Raw genomic sequence first — 14,204 nt, forward strand, 5'->3', positions numbered from 1 at the left:
ATCCAGTTGCAGGAGAATAATAACGTAATATACGTATTATAATGATAGATGCTTAAAGATGCGAGCATTCTTGACATTTCCGAGCAACAAGCATGATGCACTGATGACAAATTAAAGACGGCTGCGTGAGAGGGTTCCTCAAGCATACCTCCATCATATCACTCTGTAGTCTATGTACGTTGGGTGTGTGAGGATACTATCTCACTAGTTGTATCATGATATTATTATCTAATTCGTAGTACTGACGCTGAGGTCATAACTTTTCAGATTACGGTCTGCTCCTTGTGGTACTAATCTTACCACAAATCTGCCACTAAACAGTGAAAAATACAGCATATATTATCGAGGCTAAATTGATAAAACTGATGAGGTAGAGGCATTATACTATTATAGATCGCGGCTTAAACTTAAAGACTGGCAGTAGGTTTGAACGACAACTGGGATAATTCAAGACATTTAAATGAAGGTATGTTCCTCATGTGATCAACCAACGAGACTACCAATAGTTCAGCTGCGGCGTATAACACCTTACTACGCTTAAAAACATTCTCACAAACTCTTAAATCATATTATCTCAGTTACACCTCAACATCCGCTGTAAGTACTTAGCTGCCACTTCAGTGACCACAATTCTGAATATTCTATTCTCTTCTTTTCAGTCGGCTAACAAGCACAACAAGCTCATCTCCATCCTCACCACCTGATCTACACACTGCATCACGTGACTTACGCACTATATTCTTACTCCGTGTACAATGTACACTATATATCCATACATTTCATTGTCTCATTACTCGACTGTATGTTGGGGAACAGGAAGAGATCATCTCTCTCTCTTTAACGAGAGTGGAGCTCCGCTTGCACCGTCCCCCAAACAGAATCCAACAAACTATATTATCTCGACATCTTAGCAACGGTAATTACCTCATCTTAGAATTATCTAGCAATTAGACAGACCGTTGCCATGGAAATGACAAAATTATCAACAGTACTTAGTTGAGGAGATCATATTTAGCAGGTCAAATAGAGAGGTGCTCTGTGTTATTTATGTAGTTCTCTCATTAATATTTGTAATTTGGTATTCAGTGAAAATGGAAATTATAACTATTCTGGGAGCAATAATTGTTAGGGCAAATTGTTCTGAAGGAAAATTGTTCTGAAGGAATATTGTTTGATGAGATAAGCTGCAGTAAGTTCTGATTTGTATTCTAACTGTCATGGTCATTATGTTTAAATGAGAATAACCACATAATTCTGATTTAAGAGTTGAAGCTAATTTAACAATTTTATACATCATCTTGGTACTAGAAGATTGAAGAAGCAGTAAAATAACAATTTCAAACAAAAGATAAAAACTCGTAAATTTTGTGTACATTTGAAGAAACTGAAAATTATATAATATGTACTTTGAGAATCTGTAATTTAATCTAAGCTTCACAAAGCTAACCAGACTGTCTTATTTACAAAAAGGATTGGAACCTAAAATCTGCTGTAGGAGTGAACTGTCATAATGATAAATGATCCAGCCATAACAAGAAATTATGCCAAAATTAATCGTCTCTTTCGTGGCTCTTTGCGCTAAATCTGACATTTAAAACAAAAAAGTTCCATGTCATTTTATCAGATAATAGTTTTTACGAATTACGTAAACTAAAAACAAAACGTTTGTAGAGATATTTACATAATGTACACGATCAGATAATATATCAATTTACCACATGCACTAGGTAGTAAATTCTACAATTATGAACAAATAAGTTAATATTGACGTACATTATATTAGGAAATATAATGAAGATCAAGGACTACAAAATTTACTTTTTCAATTAACAGAGGTTGATTTCCTGTGTAATAGAATGTCCTATGAGTTTGTCGGTTTGTCTGTGTGTTCGTTTGTCAGGAAGTCTGTGTGTCTGTCTGTGGGTCAGTCAGACTTTCTGCCAGTAAAGAATTTACTGACACTGTCTAGTAACGTTGATACAGTTGGACTTTCGCAATCTGTAAAAGATGAAAATCATTAGATTTGGACTAACAAATCTGCGAAATCTCTGCCCTATTCCGGTCAAGTGACATAACATCTTGAATTAAACTCTTACTAAAACTCTATATAATTAAAAAACGTTTTCTCAACATGGTAGTATTGACAACAAATACACACACATTATTATTATTATTCTCTGACAAAATTAAAATCAAAATGTTTGGGAGCCACCGTCACCACTCTTCTTTAAGAGCGTTTCTACCAATCTTATCTTAGCTTTAACTTGCTTGTAATCATTATACTCCAACTCTTTCGGACCTCGGTCCTCTTTTAAAACCTTTCTCCCGTGTTTATTGAGAAACGCTTTCTCATAATCACGTAAACTTTTCCTTAAAATTCTCTTATTATCTTGTAACTCTGACATTTTACGGACCAGTTCATCCATTGTAAGGTTGATAAGTTCCATACCTGAGGCTACGGAGGCAGTGTTGCCCATGGTAACGTTCCACGTGTCCCCCAACTGATTGTTAACTCTGGTGGGAGTTCTCTCACCCCCACTAGGACCTGTATCGTTCTTTTTGTTCAGGGCAAGCTTAACTTTACGATATCTGTCATATATTGGTCTCATAGTGTCTTTCTGGTCTTTTGTTTTGGGCCGACCGTAAGTTTCCTCAAAATGTAGCAAGAGCTTCTGGATGCAGAGTTTCTCATCTGCCAGCTGAGAATGATTCATAAGCTTCAAATCGTGAGGCCGTCCCGCTAACTTCCTTTTCTCGTCCATTTTAGAGTGAATCATTGCATGCTGATTCACTAAAGTAGACTTGGGTCTATTAGAATCTACAGCCTTAGCGTCCAACAAAAGTCGTTTTAATTCGTTTAGCTCTTTGATTATACTAGCGATGGGTCTACGTTCGTTTCCAACTGGGGGTCTATGATGCGCCTGCTCGAAACTCGCATCAAACGCAACTACTTGCTGTTTAAGCAGAGCTATTTTACTGCTCAAACTAGCAATGCTGTTGCTACTGGAGGGAGACGTCTTGGGTGACACATTCACACTCGGTACACTGGAGATCTCAGATTGACAAGTTAATGAGCTGACGGACTCAACCTTGGAGAGTTTCTTGAGGTTTAACTTGGGGACAATGTCCCGTTGTGGTGACTCAGGACCTGTTTGAGTTTTAGATTTGGAGATTTGCCGTCGTTTCTGAGGCGAGGCCCGGCCTTTCGTTACAGAAGCTAGGGGCTGGCAGGTTGCCAGATTGAACATGCCGTCAGATGAACGTCTGTTAAAAGGCGGACTCGGAGACGGACTTGGATGTCTGTCAGATTTACCCTCCTTAATTTCGCTGTTATAAGAACCCGTTCTGATGCTATTCATGGCAACACAGCTGTTCCTATTAGCATGATAATCTGGTTTTGGTCCTTTCCGTCTGATCCTCTCTCCCCCATTTGATAACTTCTGTTCATTCGAGTTGTTCTTATCATTGTAGATACTGAAACTATGATCACTCGTAGTTGGAGCAGGAATGAGCATCTCCCAGATACACTCCTTGATAGTCTGTTGGAGGTTGAATTGAATGGAGAGGTTGCCAGACCCAGTGAGAGGAGACATAGAGGAGAGGGAGTCATGTGACCGAGCCAGGATGTCCTCGGTCTCCGGAGAAGGGGAGTCTTGAGCCAGACCTGATAACCAGGTATCGTCCCAATCTTTCGCTTTGTTGTTAGCCACCTGAAATAACAAAAAGTTTAATTGGTGAATACTATTATGATTTAGGAGAAACATTTAATTGTGAGTCTAAGGAGCTTAGAGCTTCGACCATGGAGGAGCTTAGAGTTTCGACCATGCTGTAAGTTTCCCTCGATAAATTTAATCATTCTTCCGATTCCATTATTTACGAATACAAAAGCTCGCAGCTGAGTCGATGAGGTAAAAATACATCTAAATATGAGTATTGAGTTTCTTATTAAATTTACATTTCAGTATCTTCGCTTTGAATTATTGCTATTTCATGACCCCACTGTTTTTCATGATGTTAGTTAAACACGTACAATATTATGTACGTTCAATTTTGAAAAAATGAAGGCACCGTTTGCATTTTTATTCTAGATATGGAAATATGATAGATAAGTTCGAATCACGGGACTTGTAGAGAGCCAACAGGAAGTTCAAATTCATGCAGATCTAATCTTAATAGCTGCAACCAAATTTACAACCAAATCATTTGGAGAGATTTGGCTGCTGACCATTTTAATTGCCTTGTCATTGACTGTCTGTTAAATTTATCGTTATGATCATAAAAATCATGTTATGTAATCTCGATATCAAATCACTGTAACCTAGCCAGGATTAAGCTATTTATAGAATTGTTGAATGATCCGATTGTTTTGCCGACATAACAAGCATAATAGGATTGAACAGAGATTCATAAATCCGCTAGTAGTAGCACAGTACTACAATCAGAGCAAATTTGTTTGTTATATTTTAGGAAATAATCATTCTCTGAGGGCTGTGCTGAACGGTCGGTCCACATTTTCAGATAATTTTCTTATTTCCGGCTAATCACAAAAGACAATGGTCTATCTATACACAATATAACAGTAATTGAACAGTTAGCAGGATCTGGCAATTGGTGGACTCTCTTTTTAATTGCACTAATCGGCTATCATGTTAAATGGGGCCAATGTATTCTGTTCAAAGGTTTGGTAGCAGCTTGCAAATGGTAGTATTTGGTTGGTTCAGGTTCCAATTTGTAACAATAAAGTTACCAGGAAACAGTTACCAGGAAACAGTTACCAGGATACAGTTACCAGGATACCTGTAATAATGCAGTTACCAGGATACCTGTATTCACTACATTTAACATCAAATACTATTTAAAGCCATGAATTTGGAATTACTATTGAGCTTATATTCTTTTAGGTAAGGTTAAAGAATCACGATTCTTCATAATAAATTGTAGGTACAGAAGCTAATACTGCTAAGTCTTTCCAGTACTCTATAGCTATGTAGAAACTTCCTAAAAATAATTTCGGACTGAGTTATGTTCAATTAAAAACAATGGACCATGATACAGGAGGGACTATATATACAGTATACACCTGGCACTTACACACAACATTACCACGTACAAACTACACATGGTCCCAAACAACACGCATGGTCGGACTGGACGGGGACTGGACTAACAGTGGCTTCTTGATAGCTGATATTATGTGGCTAAGTTTGGTTTTTAAGGCACAGTGAGCACTGACATTTTCTAATAAGCACAATATCTAATAGATGGCACAATGTTGGAGCGGGAATGTTACTAGCTACATAGTTGCTTTATAAAGATCATGAAATAGCCACCCTTAAAAAATGTTCAAAATTAACTGAAAGAATTTCAAACTTCAGGATTAGTTAATGAAGAATTTAGCTGTTGGCACAATTTTTAAAAGTTATTTCATTTCAGTAAAGAATGCAGAATGCAGATGTCACATGTTAAAATATCACATTACTAAAATACACAGTACACACCGGGATCATTGCATGAATATCTAAGAACAAATTTGAAAAAAGTGTAACCAAGACGCACGACTGCAACAGAAATCTATAAGCGATATACACTATACAGTTGACTTAAATAGTTAGATGAAACGCAGCCGTATTCAATGTGCACCTTTAATATGGAGGAAATACCACGGCGTGCCCTACCGTACTAATAAAATCTGCGGCTTTTGTTTGCCACATATTTAGTTCGCACCAATTTGACCGTGTTTTTAACTCTACCGATGGTGATATTTAAAATTTAAGCGCCTAAGGAAGGTGTAATCTCTCACCTGCCATAAACTATACTTAATTTTTCACCCCATTCACTGTATATCATATGAAACCAGCTGTAGTTGCTATGGTGGTCATAGCAACCTGTAAAACTCAGAAATCGTCATTAATATTTCTAATTTTAAACTTTTTACAGAAATGAATTATCTTGAAACATTTTGAGAAATTGTTTTAAAATTGTCAGAAAAGTAATGGCGGACATTTTTGGATAATACTGAATTTTAAGTTCCCATAAGATTTTGTAACTCAGACTTGAAACTTGATCTATGAACAGAAGAGTAATTATGCGTCACATAACTTTAAATCTAATTATTGCTCCATGTATACTCTTCTGATGCTGTCAGCTGCAGTTTATTCACAGATGGTGGTTGCTATGGTTACCGACTAGATATTTGATATTCAGTCAACATGATACGGGACAAATCGTGCTACACCCAAGATAATGTTATGAAATCTTGAGAGGTTAAAGATTTTACAAAACTCGAGCGATTTGGTATAGCCGACTTCATTATATTAATTTACACGTGTCAGTAAGTGTCAGGTATGGCGACAACTTTAATTAAAAATTACAGCTATCAGGTTGCGCTATGTTCGCTGACTTATAAAGAAAAGTTCAATATAATGGCCATGAATTCTGCTTCGATCAATCTTGACATCTTGCATTTTGACAAAATACCCGCCGCACACTTCATTCGATTTAAATGCGATGGCAAATGATTTGATAGGTATGAATCTCCCAATAACGGAGTTATATTAAGAGAGCTTTAAAATTTAAATAAGTTTTCTGCCCACCTTTTTTTGGTGGTTAACCGCCTACCTTATATTTTCCTTACCAACGAGCTCATAATTAATTAATAGATTAAACTTTTGGATATATGACCTAATACCATGACATAACGGTCTAACCCAGGTACCAGACACACTTACATAATTTTACAACATACCAATGAAACTCTCAAATGATTAATTAAATCGTAGGCTGAAGATCATGAAGTTGGCATGGCAGTGGCAGTGTCCGATTTCGTCATGATTGAAATTTATATTTGATATTTCAAAGGTATTATGATCTCCTTCATTACTGGTATAGTTCATAAGTTGTATGAACAATAACACCTGCACAGTACTTAACAGAAATAGAGATATGATCGGTTGAAAGTCATCTCTTATTATCTCATAAATCGTGAGGTGTTTCCAAATGTAACATTATCATCCTTTCAATTTGGTGAACCACATAATGATCATTGATCAATGATCAGTAGCTGCTTCCTGTCTTAGTATCGATACAACAGTTTTCATAATATTACAGTGAGAGAATCGTTATTCTTGTTCATTACTCTTTCAGGTGGCGAGTGAGGGCATCTTCAACGCTAAAGTAGGGAAAATTTACGATCGTGCCGAGGCCGTAACGTCATAATACTTTAAAATTTCGAGATAGTGCATTTAAAATAAATACTTGTTTAACCGCATACTCGCATAGTTCGATTAAATTAAGCTATTTTAAGGTTGATGAACAGGCCTATACTTTTACAGTCCTTACATGGACATCTCTTGAGATATAACAGGCCAAATCTACGCACTATTGTAGTTAAATGACTTTACTGAGTTGGTTGTAAATTAGTGAATATCATTGCCCACAATAGGGAACAATTCGCATGACCAACCGTTGTCAAACTATTTGGTTCGTAAAATTTAATTAATACAACTGATCGTGTTATTTAAACTTAATATCTAATGATTTCGCATAGAATTTTATGCTGGCATGGAAATTCGAAAATCAAAAACATCACCCCAAAAACTCGCAGAAAAAAAGCAACAAAACTCACTTCTACACAGACCAGGATGATCCGAAAGTTCTTGTAGCTGGCAGAAGTGACATAGGTCGCCATACAGGGTAGGAAATTAAAAGGGCGCCCGGCCGGCACCAGCAACCACAGTATTATATATTTACAAGAGGCGTAACTTACAAGACTAATTATTGGTACATTTCCTGGACTTATTGTCAGATTTATAATATTATATTGTTACGGAAAAATGGAAAATAATGGATATTATTACGGTATTCACAAGAGGTAACTGGGAAACAAGATTCGATGTTGATCTAAACTGAATAGATCACCGATTAAATGGATTTCTGTTCACTATAATGATAGTACACCCGATTAGTCGTTCAATTAACCTTCAAAACATGTTAATTGATAGCGCAAGCTGCGTCCGGATGTAATGAAAAATTATGCAAAGTATGGTCAGAATATTATTCTCTAATTGAAAAGTTAATTGTGTGTTCCGCTCTTCTTCCAGTCTACACCAGTTTCAAACTTAGATCAGATTTAATGCAATTTAGTTAGATATTACCAACCAGTCTGACACAAAGTTAGATATCACGAAACAATTATTAAAGCAGCAATGGTTCATTATAGTGTATTATATTAGTGTAATATACTAATAGTGTATTGCTGATAATCGCTGATTTAATTTTAAACGGCAGATTGACCTAACCAATAATATGATCTTTAGTGAACTGAAAAAGTAAGAACTAAGTATAGAAGCAAGCAGTTTTATTAGTCTGGTGGATATCACTAACAAGTGTACTAGGATTCTGAGGAAAATAAAACCACACATAAGAAGAGTAACAAATTTTAATACGGACATTATAATGAAAGCAGATGCAACGCCATGGCCTAATTATGGCTTAAATCGTCAAATAAGCAAATAACGGAAATTATACTTGTGATTCACTGACGTCAGTCGGCTGATACCCTCAGAACAACTTACTAAAATGTTTGATCGTAGGTAAATATCAGCTGTAAGGTGGAAGTTTCGCCCAGTTTTAAAAACTTCCAGCCTAATTAGCCAGTAATTATGTAATTATGTAATCGCCTCCGCTCAGTTGGTGATTAGTGTGGTGGGCGATACTTCAGCACGCGGTTCATCATTAGTATTAGAGATGGGAAATTTCGTGGTCAGCGCTCATCACAGGTCAGACACAATTGATTTTGAAACTCTAATTGGTTACAGAGGATTGCATTTGCTTAATTGATGACGCCCATATCTCATTTCCATGTAAATTCCGATGTTTATTGTTTATTGTGCAATTTAAGAGCTGTAACACGTGTTGTTTGATAAAAGCAGGCACAAGCACAGAACAATTAAACAATTTTTTCAAGAACTATTATCGACAATCGTGATAGTTATTAGTAAAACGTTGAGTTAAATTGGCGCCAAAACCATGAAATTAAAACCGTTGAGTAAAGGTCAGTTTAGAATATTACACATGTACACCTTACCATTTAAGGTATAATGGTTCCAGCATGTACCCCATTAATATCAGTTTACTATCCGCTTTTATACTGTTTAATTTAGAAAATTTAGAGGGATATTATTAAAAATGTATTGCGCTAAGGGGGGGGGGGGGGGGGGGGGGGGGGGGGGGGGGGGGAGGGGGCAATTTAAACCACTGACCGTGTTTATGTTTTCCTTGTTCATATTGTTGTTGAGCGGCTTGCCGTTATCTAGCTGGTCTGGTAAAATAAAGTAAGGAGCAGCCGTGTGGTTGTTGTTTATGTTAGCACTCTCCACTTGTATGAGGCCCCCTGGAGTTGGGGTGGCAGGAGCGGGTTTCTTATCTACTGTACTGTAGATAACCTCGCTTGTGCTGAATATCTGGGGAAGGGAGCTGATAAGTTGGATTGCAGAGATGGAGATAAGAATATTAAGTAGAAAATAAGCTGGAATGAAATAAAATTATAGGAAAACCAAAATTTCTTGATGCAGCAAATAAATAAGGCGAGTACTGAGTATGATGGCACTAACAATAACAAATAACAAATACCTGCTGATGATGAGTAATCATGCAACTCATTGCTTTAGTAATAGAGGGCTGCCTCTGCAAAGCTTCCAGATCACTCTTTATCCGGAAGAGATTCGGACCAAACACTATAGCAAGAGAAGAGTCGGTCATCTTGGTGACGGCCACGTTCTGTCCCACATCGTTGAGAAAAGAACAGAGATACTTGAGGAGGTTAAGGTTGACGGGTGGGAGAGTTTTACAGTAAGTCCTGATCTTGTCTACCAGGTGTGATGTGGATAGTGTCCTGTCTTCTGCTGCAACTAGGATCTCCTGAGATACCTAGACATTTAGTTGTTAGTTTTGTTATATTTCAACATATTGCCTGCTCAGTGCTAGTTCAAGATCATCTGCAAATATTTCTGCTGCAGTTTGTTAAAATAACCATTAATTCTACAGAATTTCCCGGATGGGGCATGCAGTTACCTGATCAGGAATAAGAGGATCGGGAAGTTCTCTAAAGAACATCTTGAAGATAGATGTCACCACACTGACATCATGTACAGAAGTGAGGTTGGCAGTGCCGTTCTGGTCATACTCCAATCTTAACCCATCAATAACTCGTCGGTTACCACTAACTCTAAACAGTCCTTCTTCTGGAAAATGTGACAGGGTTAATTTTATGATAATTGTTTGCAGATCAACAAGATAGTTGGTTCATAATGCTGAATAAATTTAAGATCACATATTTTATTACTCAAATGAAACGACAATCCCGTCACTCATACGTCATTATCACGCAACTTAAGGGGACAGGGGGGTCTTCATGGAAATTTTCTCAAAATCGACTTATTAGTTGTTTCTAATAGAGGGAAGTAATATCTATCAGATGCTTTTCATCCCGTGGAAAATCGTTCCTAGTCGAGATTATTGCCAGTCAAAGGTCAGCGCGTGTGTGTAATTGTATTGCGCGAGCGATTTTTTTATCGTGGACCTCGAAAAATCATCAAAAAACAAGGTCTAAGATTTTCAAAATCGAATAAAACATTTTTAAAGGCCTATCTCAAAATTCTGTCTGGCTCATCTCTTTTAAATGATCCCTAAAACATATCCTGAAAGTTTCAGGGTGATTGCTCAAAAAATGTAGGAGAAGATAGATTTTTAAACTCGATTTTCAGGGCATCTGATAGATATTACTCCCCTCTATCAGAGACAACCAAAAAGTCGATTTTGAGAAAATTTCCATGAAAAATTTCCTGCGGCCTGCCCCCTTAAATCACTAGAAGATGTGACATAACGATCATGACGTGTTAAACGACAATAGTTAAACCTTTAAAGCCATGACGACGGATGAAGGCGACAAGTTGATAGACGATGTTGGGGACGTTAGCACTGTTGTCACATTTCTCCGTTAGCTCTGAGAGTGGTACACCGAATATCCGACCTTTCGTCGGCAACTGAAAGGCATACTGTGAACATTGTAGTCTAGGGAAACATATAATATATAATAATGTGATCTTTAAAAAATAATCGTAAAACTCTGAGGTACAAATATTCTTGGCATACTTTTGGTGCTGACTGCTGATTTGACTAACCTGCTTTTTTCGTACATTAGGACTGAGACCAACCCGTCTAACTAAATCCATCAGACATTGTATTTACCTCATCTTGCTAACGGGATAAAGTATTATTATCTTTAAACTTTAAATAAATAACATTACAAAGTAGTATTGGCACGATGACGAACTGTTGCTATCGGGATAGAATATTACTATCTTCAAACTTTGAATAACTAACGTATCGGAACGAACTTTTAATGAATTAATAGTCAATATCCACTGCCACATTGTATCATATCAAGAATCACGTACATTTTTCTTGAACAAGAATCACGTATATTTTTCTTGTAAATACAATAAGGCTATTCGGTAGAAATATTTCAGTCAAGAAAATAAAGAAAAACAATAAGTAAAGAAATGTGTCAAAATGTCAAATAAAAATAGAAAATTACAAAATTAAAAAACCCAAAATACAATGCATCTCCAGTCTCCACTTAAACGTGAAATTTATAATTTCTTTAAATTACGTAGCATAAAAAGTACAAGGAGCGACGTCAGACATAGCTGTTGCCAGCCAATACACTGTAATTACAAAATTACTGTGATTTTCTGTACAGCAACATCGACAAAATACAATAGGCATGATAAAACATACGCATATCTAAGCTGTGTCCTCACTAAAACTTTCCAGCGCAAGACCGACGTAATCTCAAAAGCTAAAATATTCTGGCGAGGTAAATAAATATAGTTGCTGGCTAGTTCAGTCGGACGAGAGGAAGTAAACCCATAAAAGGGTACAAATAAGCTAAGTTTCAGTGCAGTGCACACAATGACCAATGCGTTAACTTAAATCATATATTTCACCAAATAAGTAGATAAAGATTACGGTACGAAAGCTAAAATTGAATCCTGAAGATTATTTAAATTCGAAAACTGTAGCCTTGTTAACTCATTAATTAATAATCTATCCAAATGTCGTAATGCAGTAATTTGTCTAAGATGTCTATAAAGATTAAAATAAAATGAAGCGATTCAACTGAGCGTTTCTCCGTTACCAATGGTCCATTGCTCATAGTCCCAATCAGGAAATAGGATCTTAGATTCTTTTACAAAGCTTTCAAGAGAGTCAGATCCGTGACCAGCATTGCGAGTGTCTGACAAACCATACAGTGCCCTGATACTAAAATAAATAAATAAATTAGGCATCCAATATATTGAGCCCTGCATCCATATCCCTTTTAAATCTACATTATAGCAGCTTTTTAAATTTACCATCACAGGAATTTAATTTGTGTACCCCTGGCCTTAACTATATAGTTAAGTGATCTTTGACCCCAATGAAAGTCCCACATTTACATATCACAAGCAAGTCGAAATTTTCATCTGAAACAAAATTGTGGACAGTATATCACGAAGAAAATACTTTACATAGAAAGGTATGGGCGCTCTATTATAGTAGACTACAAAATTGATGAATTAGTAATGTACCTGTCTGGGTTCTTCTGTCTAGTCTTGTAACATTTAGTAAAACCAAGTAAATTCCTCCACTTAGTCACAGCATCTTCTGTTTTATGAGCCAGTACCAATGCATGAAACTCCCCTGACGACATAAACTCAACCAACCTCTGTTGGAAAAATTTACCTCTGTGTTCCTCATAGAACTTATCAGCCTGCAAAAGAACTTTAATAATAATATAATATCTTTGGTGAATGCATTTTGAAAAAATCTTATTACAGGAAAGCATTATTCAATGTGAAAGACAATTTTGTGTTTTCGATATGAAACCAAACAGAACTCTAATTTAATATATAATAGGGTCAAACATAACATTATTTTGAATCTTATTATCACCAAAGCTAAGCAAGGTTTTCAAAGTTAATACAACAAATTCAGTAAAACATACCTGAATTCGATTCCACGAGGTTACAGTTTCTTTGGCAACAACAAAGCCCTCCTTATGAATGAGTTTTAAAATTCTCTGATGATGAATAGGATGAGCATAAACATCAGGTTTTAAAATTGCAAGAGTCATAGTGAGTCGCTGCATACTTTACTGTTATGTCATTCACTATGATTCTGAATTATAAAATGTTAAAATCTAATCAACAGGTCTCTAAAATCGTCAAAAATAGTGGTCCAAGATTTTGAAATCAGATAAAAACTTTTTAAAGGTTTATCTCAAAATTCTGTCCGGAAAATCTCTTCTAAATGATCCCTAGAACTTTTATTATATCCTGTAAGTTTCAGGGTGATTATTGGAAAATGTAGGATGAGATAGATTTTGTAGACTCAATTTAAAGTATGCGAGATTGAAAATTGCTCGCACAGTACAATTACTAAGAAGGCGATTTCGAGAAAATGAAGACTCCCTGCCCAGTAGTGTAACAAAGGCCCCACAGACCCCACTGTGCAAAATTTAATGAGGGGGGCCACTGCATAGACCCAATAAAGTCTGCATCTCACCCCAGTCTGTATCTCACTACCAGGGATTGATGACACATGAAACTGTCCACTTAACAAATGAAAAGAGTTGCATAATCGAGGTAATAAAGAGTTGTATAATCGAGGTAATTATAATATAACCATAATAAATGGTGTTTCAAAAATGATGTTTATAATATGATGTAGAATTATAGCTATTTCCGTACAGCCGTTTGAAGGACTATGAACATGCTAGCTCTTTTTATTTTGTTAGTCGGGCGGCATCTTGGGTTGTACTGGACCTAACAAGTTTATTATCGGATGTCTACTTATATTTAGTATGATATCATTATTTATATTCATTGTAATGGCAATAAAATTTAAATTTTGTTTTCCTTAAATTTTGTTTTCCTTAATAAAACTAAAGTTGATAAAACAAAAGTTAAATTTATTACCAATTATTCATTATTTTTTTAATGACGAAGGCTGTGAAATGTTCACAGTTGTGATAATGAGGAAATCAGAAAGAATGTTTAAAACTAGTGATGATGTTTATGTCATTATTCTTAATCTAATCTAATCTAATTTAATCAATCAATACATATTTTATATTAATACTTTCAACACTACTATATAAC

At 36.0% G+C, this 14,204-nt stretch overlaps 2 protein-coding genes across 3 annotated transcripts; both read right to left on the reverse strand.

Moving 5' to 3' along the window:
• Window positions 1-1,251: 1,251 nt before the first annotated feature.
• Window positions 1,252-11,258, reverse strand: LOC134826371 (protein FAM13B-like). 2 transcript variants are annotated; one of them, XM_063838716.1, is made up of 6 exons: window positions 11,181-11,258; window positions 10,916-11,042; window positions 10,072-10,241; window positions 9,631-9,927; window positions 9,261-9,461; window positions 1,252-3,710 (listed from the first exon to the last, which is right to left on the reverse strand). In XM_063838716.1, exons 1-6 carry the CDS (start codon window positions 11,229-11,231, stop codon window positions 2,193-2,195), a joined length of 2,364 nt encoding a protein of 787 aa, XP_063694786.1. In that variant the 5' UTR covers window positions 11,232-11,258; the 3' UTR covers window positions 1,252-2,192. The 2 variants fall into 2 exon arrangements, with proteins under 2 accessions (XP_063694786.1, XP_063694787.1); XM_063838717.1 differs by having other exon boundaries at window positions 1,331-3,710; window positions 9,631-9,918.
• Window positions 11,259-11,990: 732 nt separating this feature from the next.
• LOC134811335 (nucleoside diphosphate kinase 6-like) lies at window positions 11,991-13,230 on the reverse strand. The gene is made up of 3 exons (XM_063818122.1): window positions 13,049-13,230; window positions 12,633-12,814; window positions 11,991-12,324 (listed from the first exon to the last, which is right to left on the reverse strand). Exons 1-3 carry the CDS (start codon window positions 13,190-13,192, stop codon window positions 12,177-12,179), a joined length of 474 nt encoding a protein of 157 aa, XP_063674192.1. The 5' UTR covers window positions 13,193-13,230; the 3' UTR covers window positions 11,991-12,176.
• Window positions 13,231-14,204: the final 974 nt, after the last annotated feature.

The sequence above is a fragment of the Bolinopsis microptera genome, chromosome 2, assembly GCF_026151205.1.
Source record: "Bolinopsis microptera isolate Bmic1 chromosome 2, MBARI_Bmic_1.0, whole genome shotgun sequence".
NCBI lineage: Eukaryota > Metazoa > Ctenophora > Tentaculata > Lobata > Bolinopsidae > Bolinopsis > Bolinopsis microptera.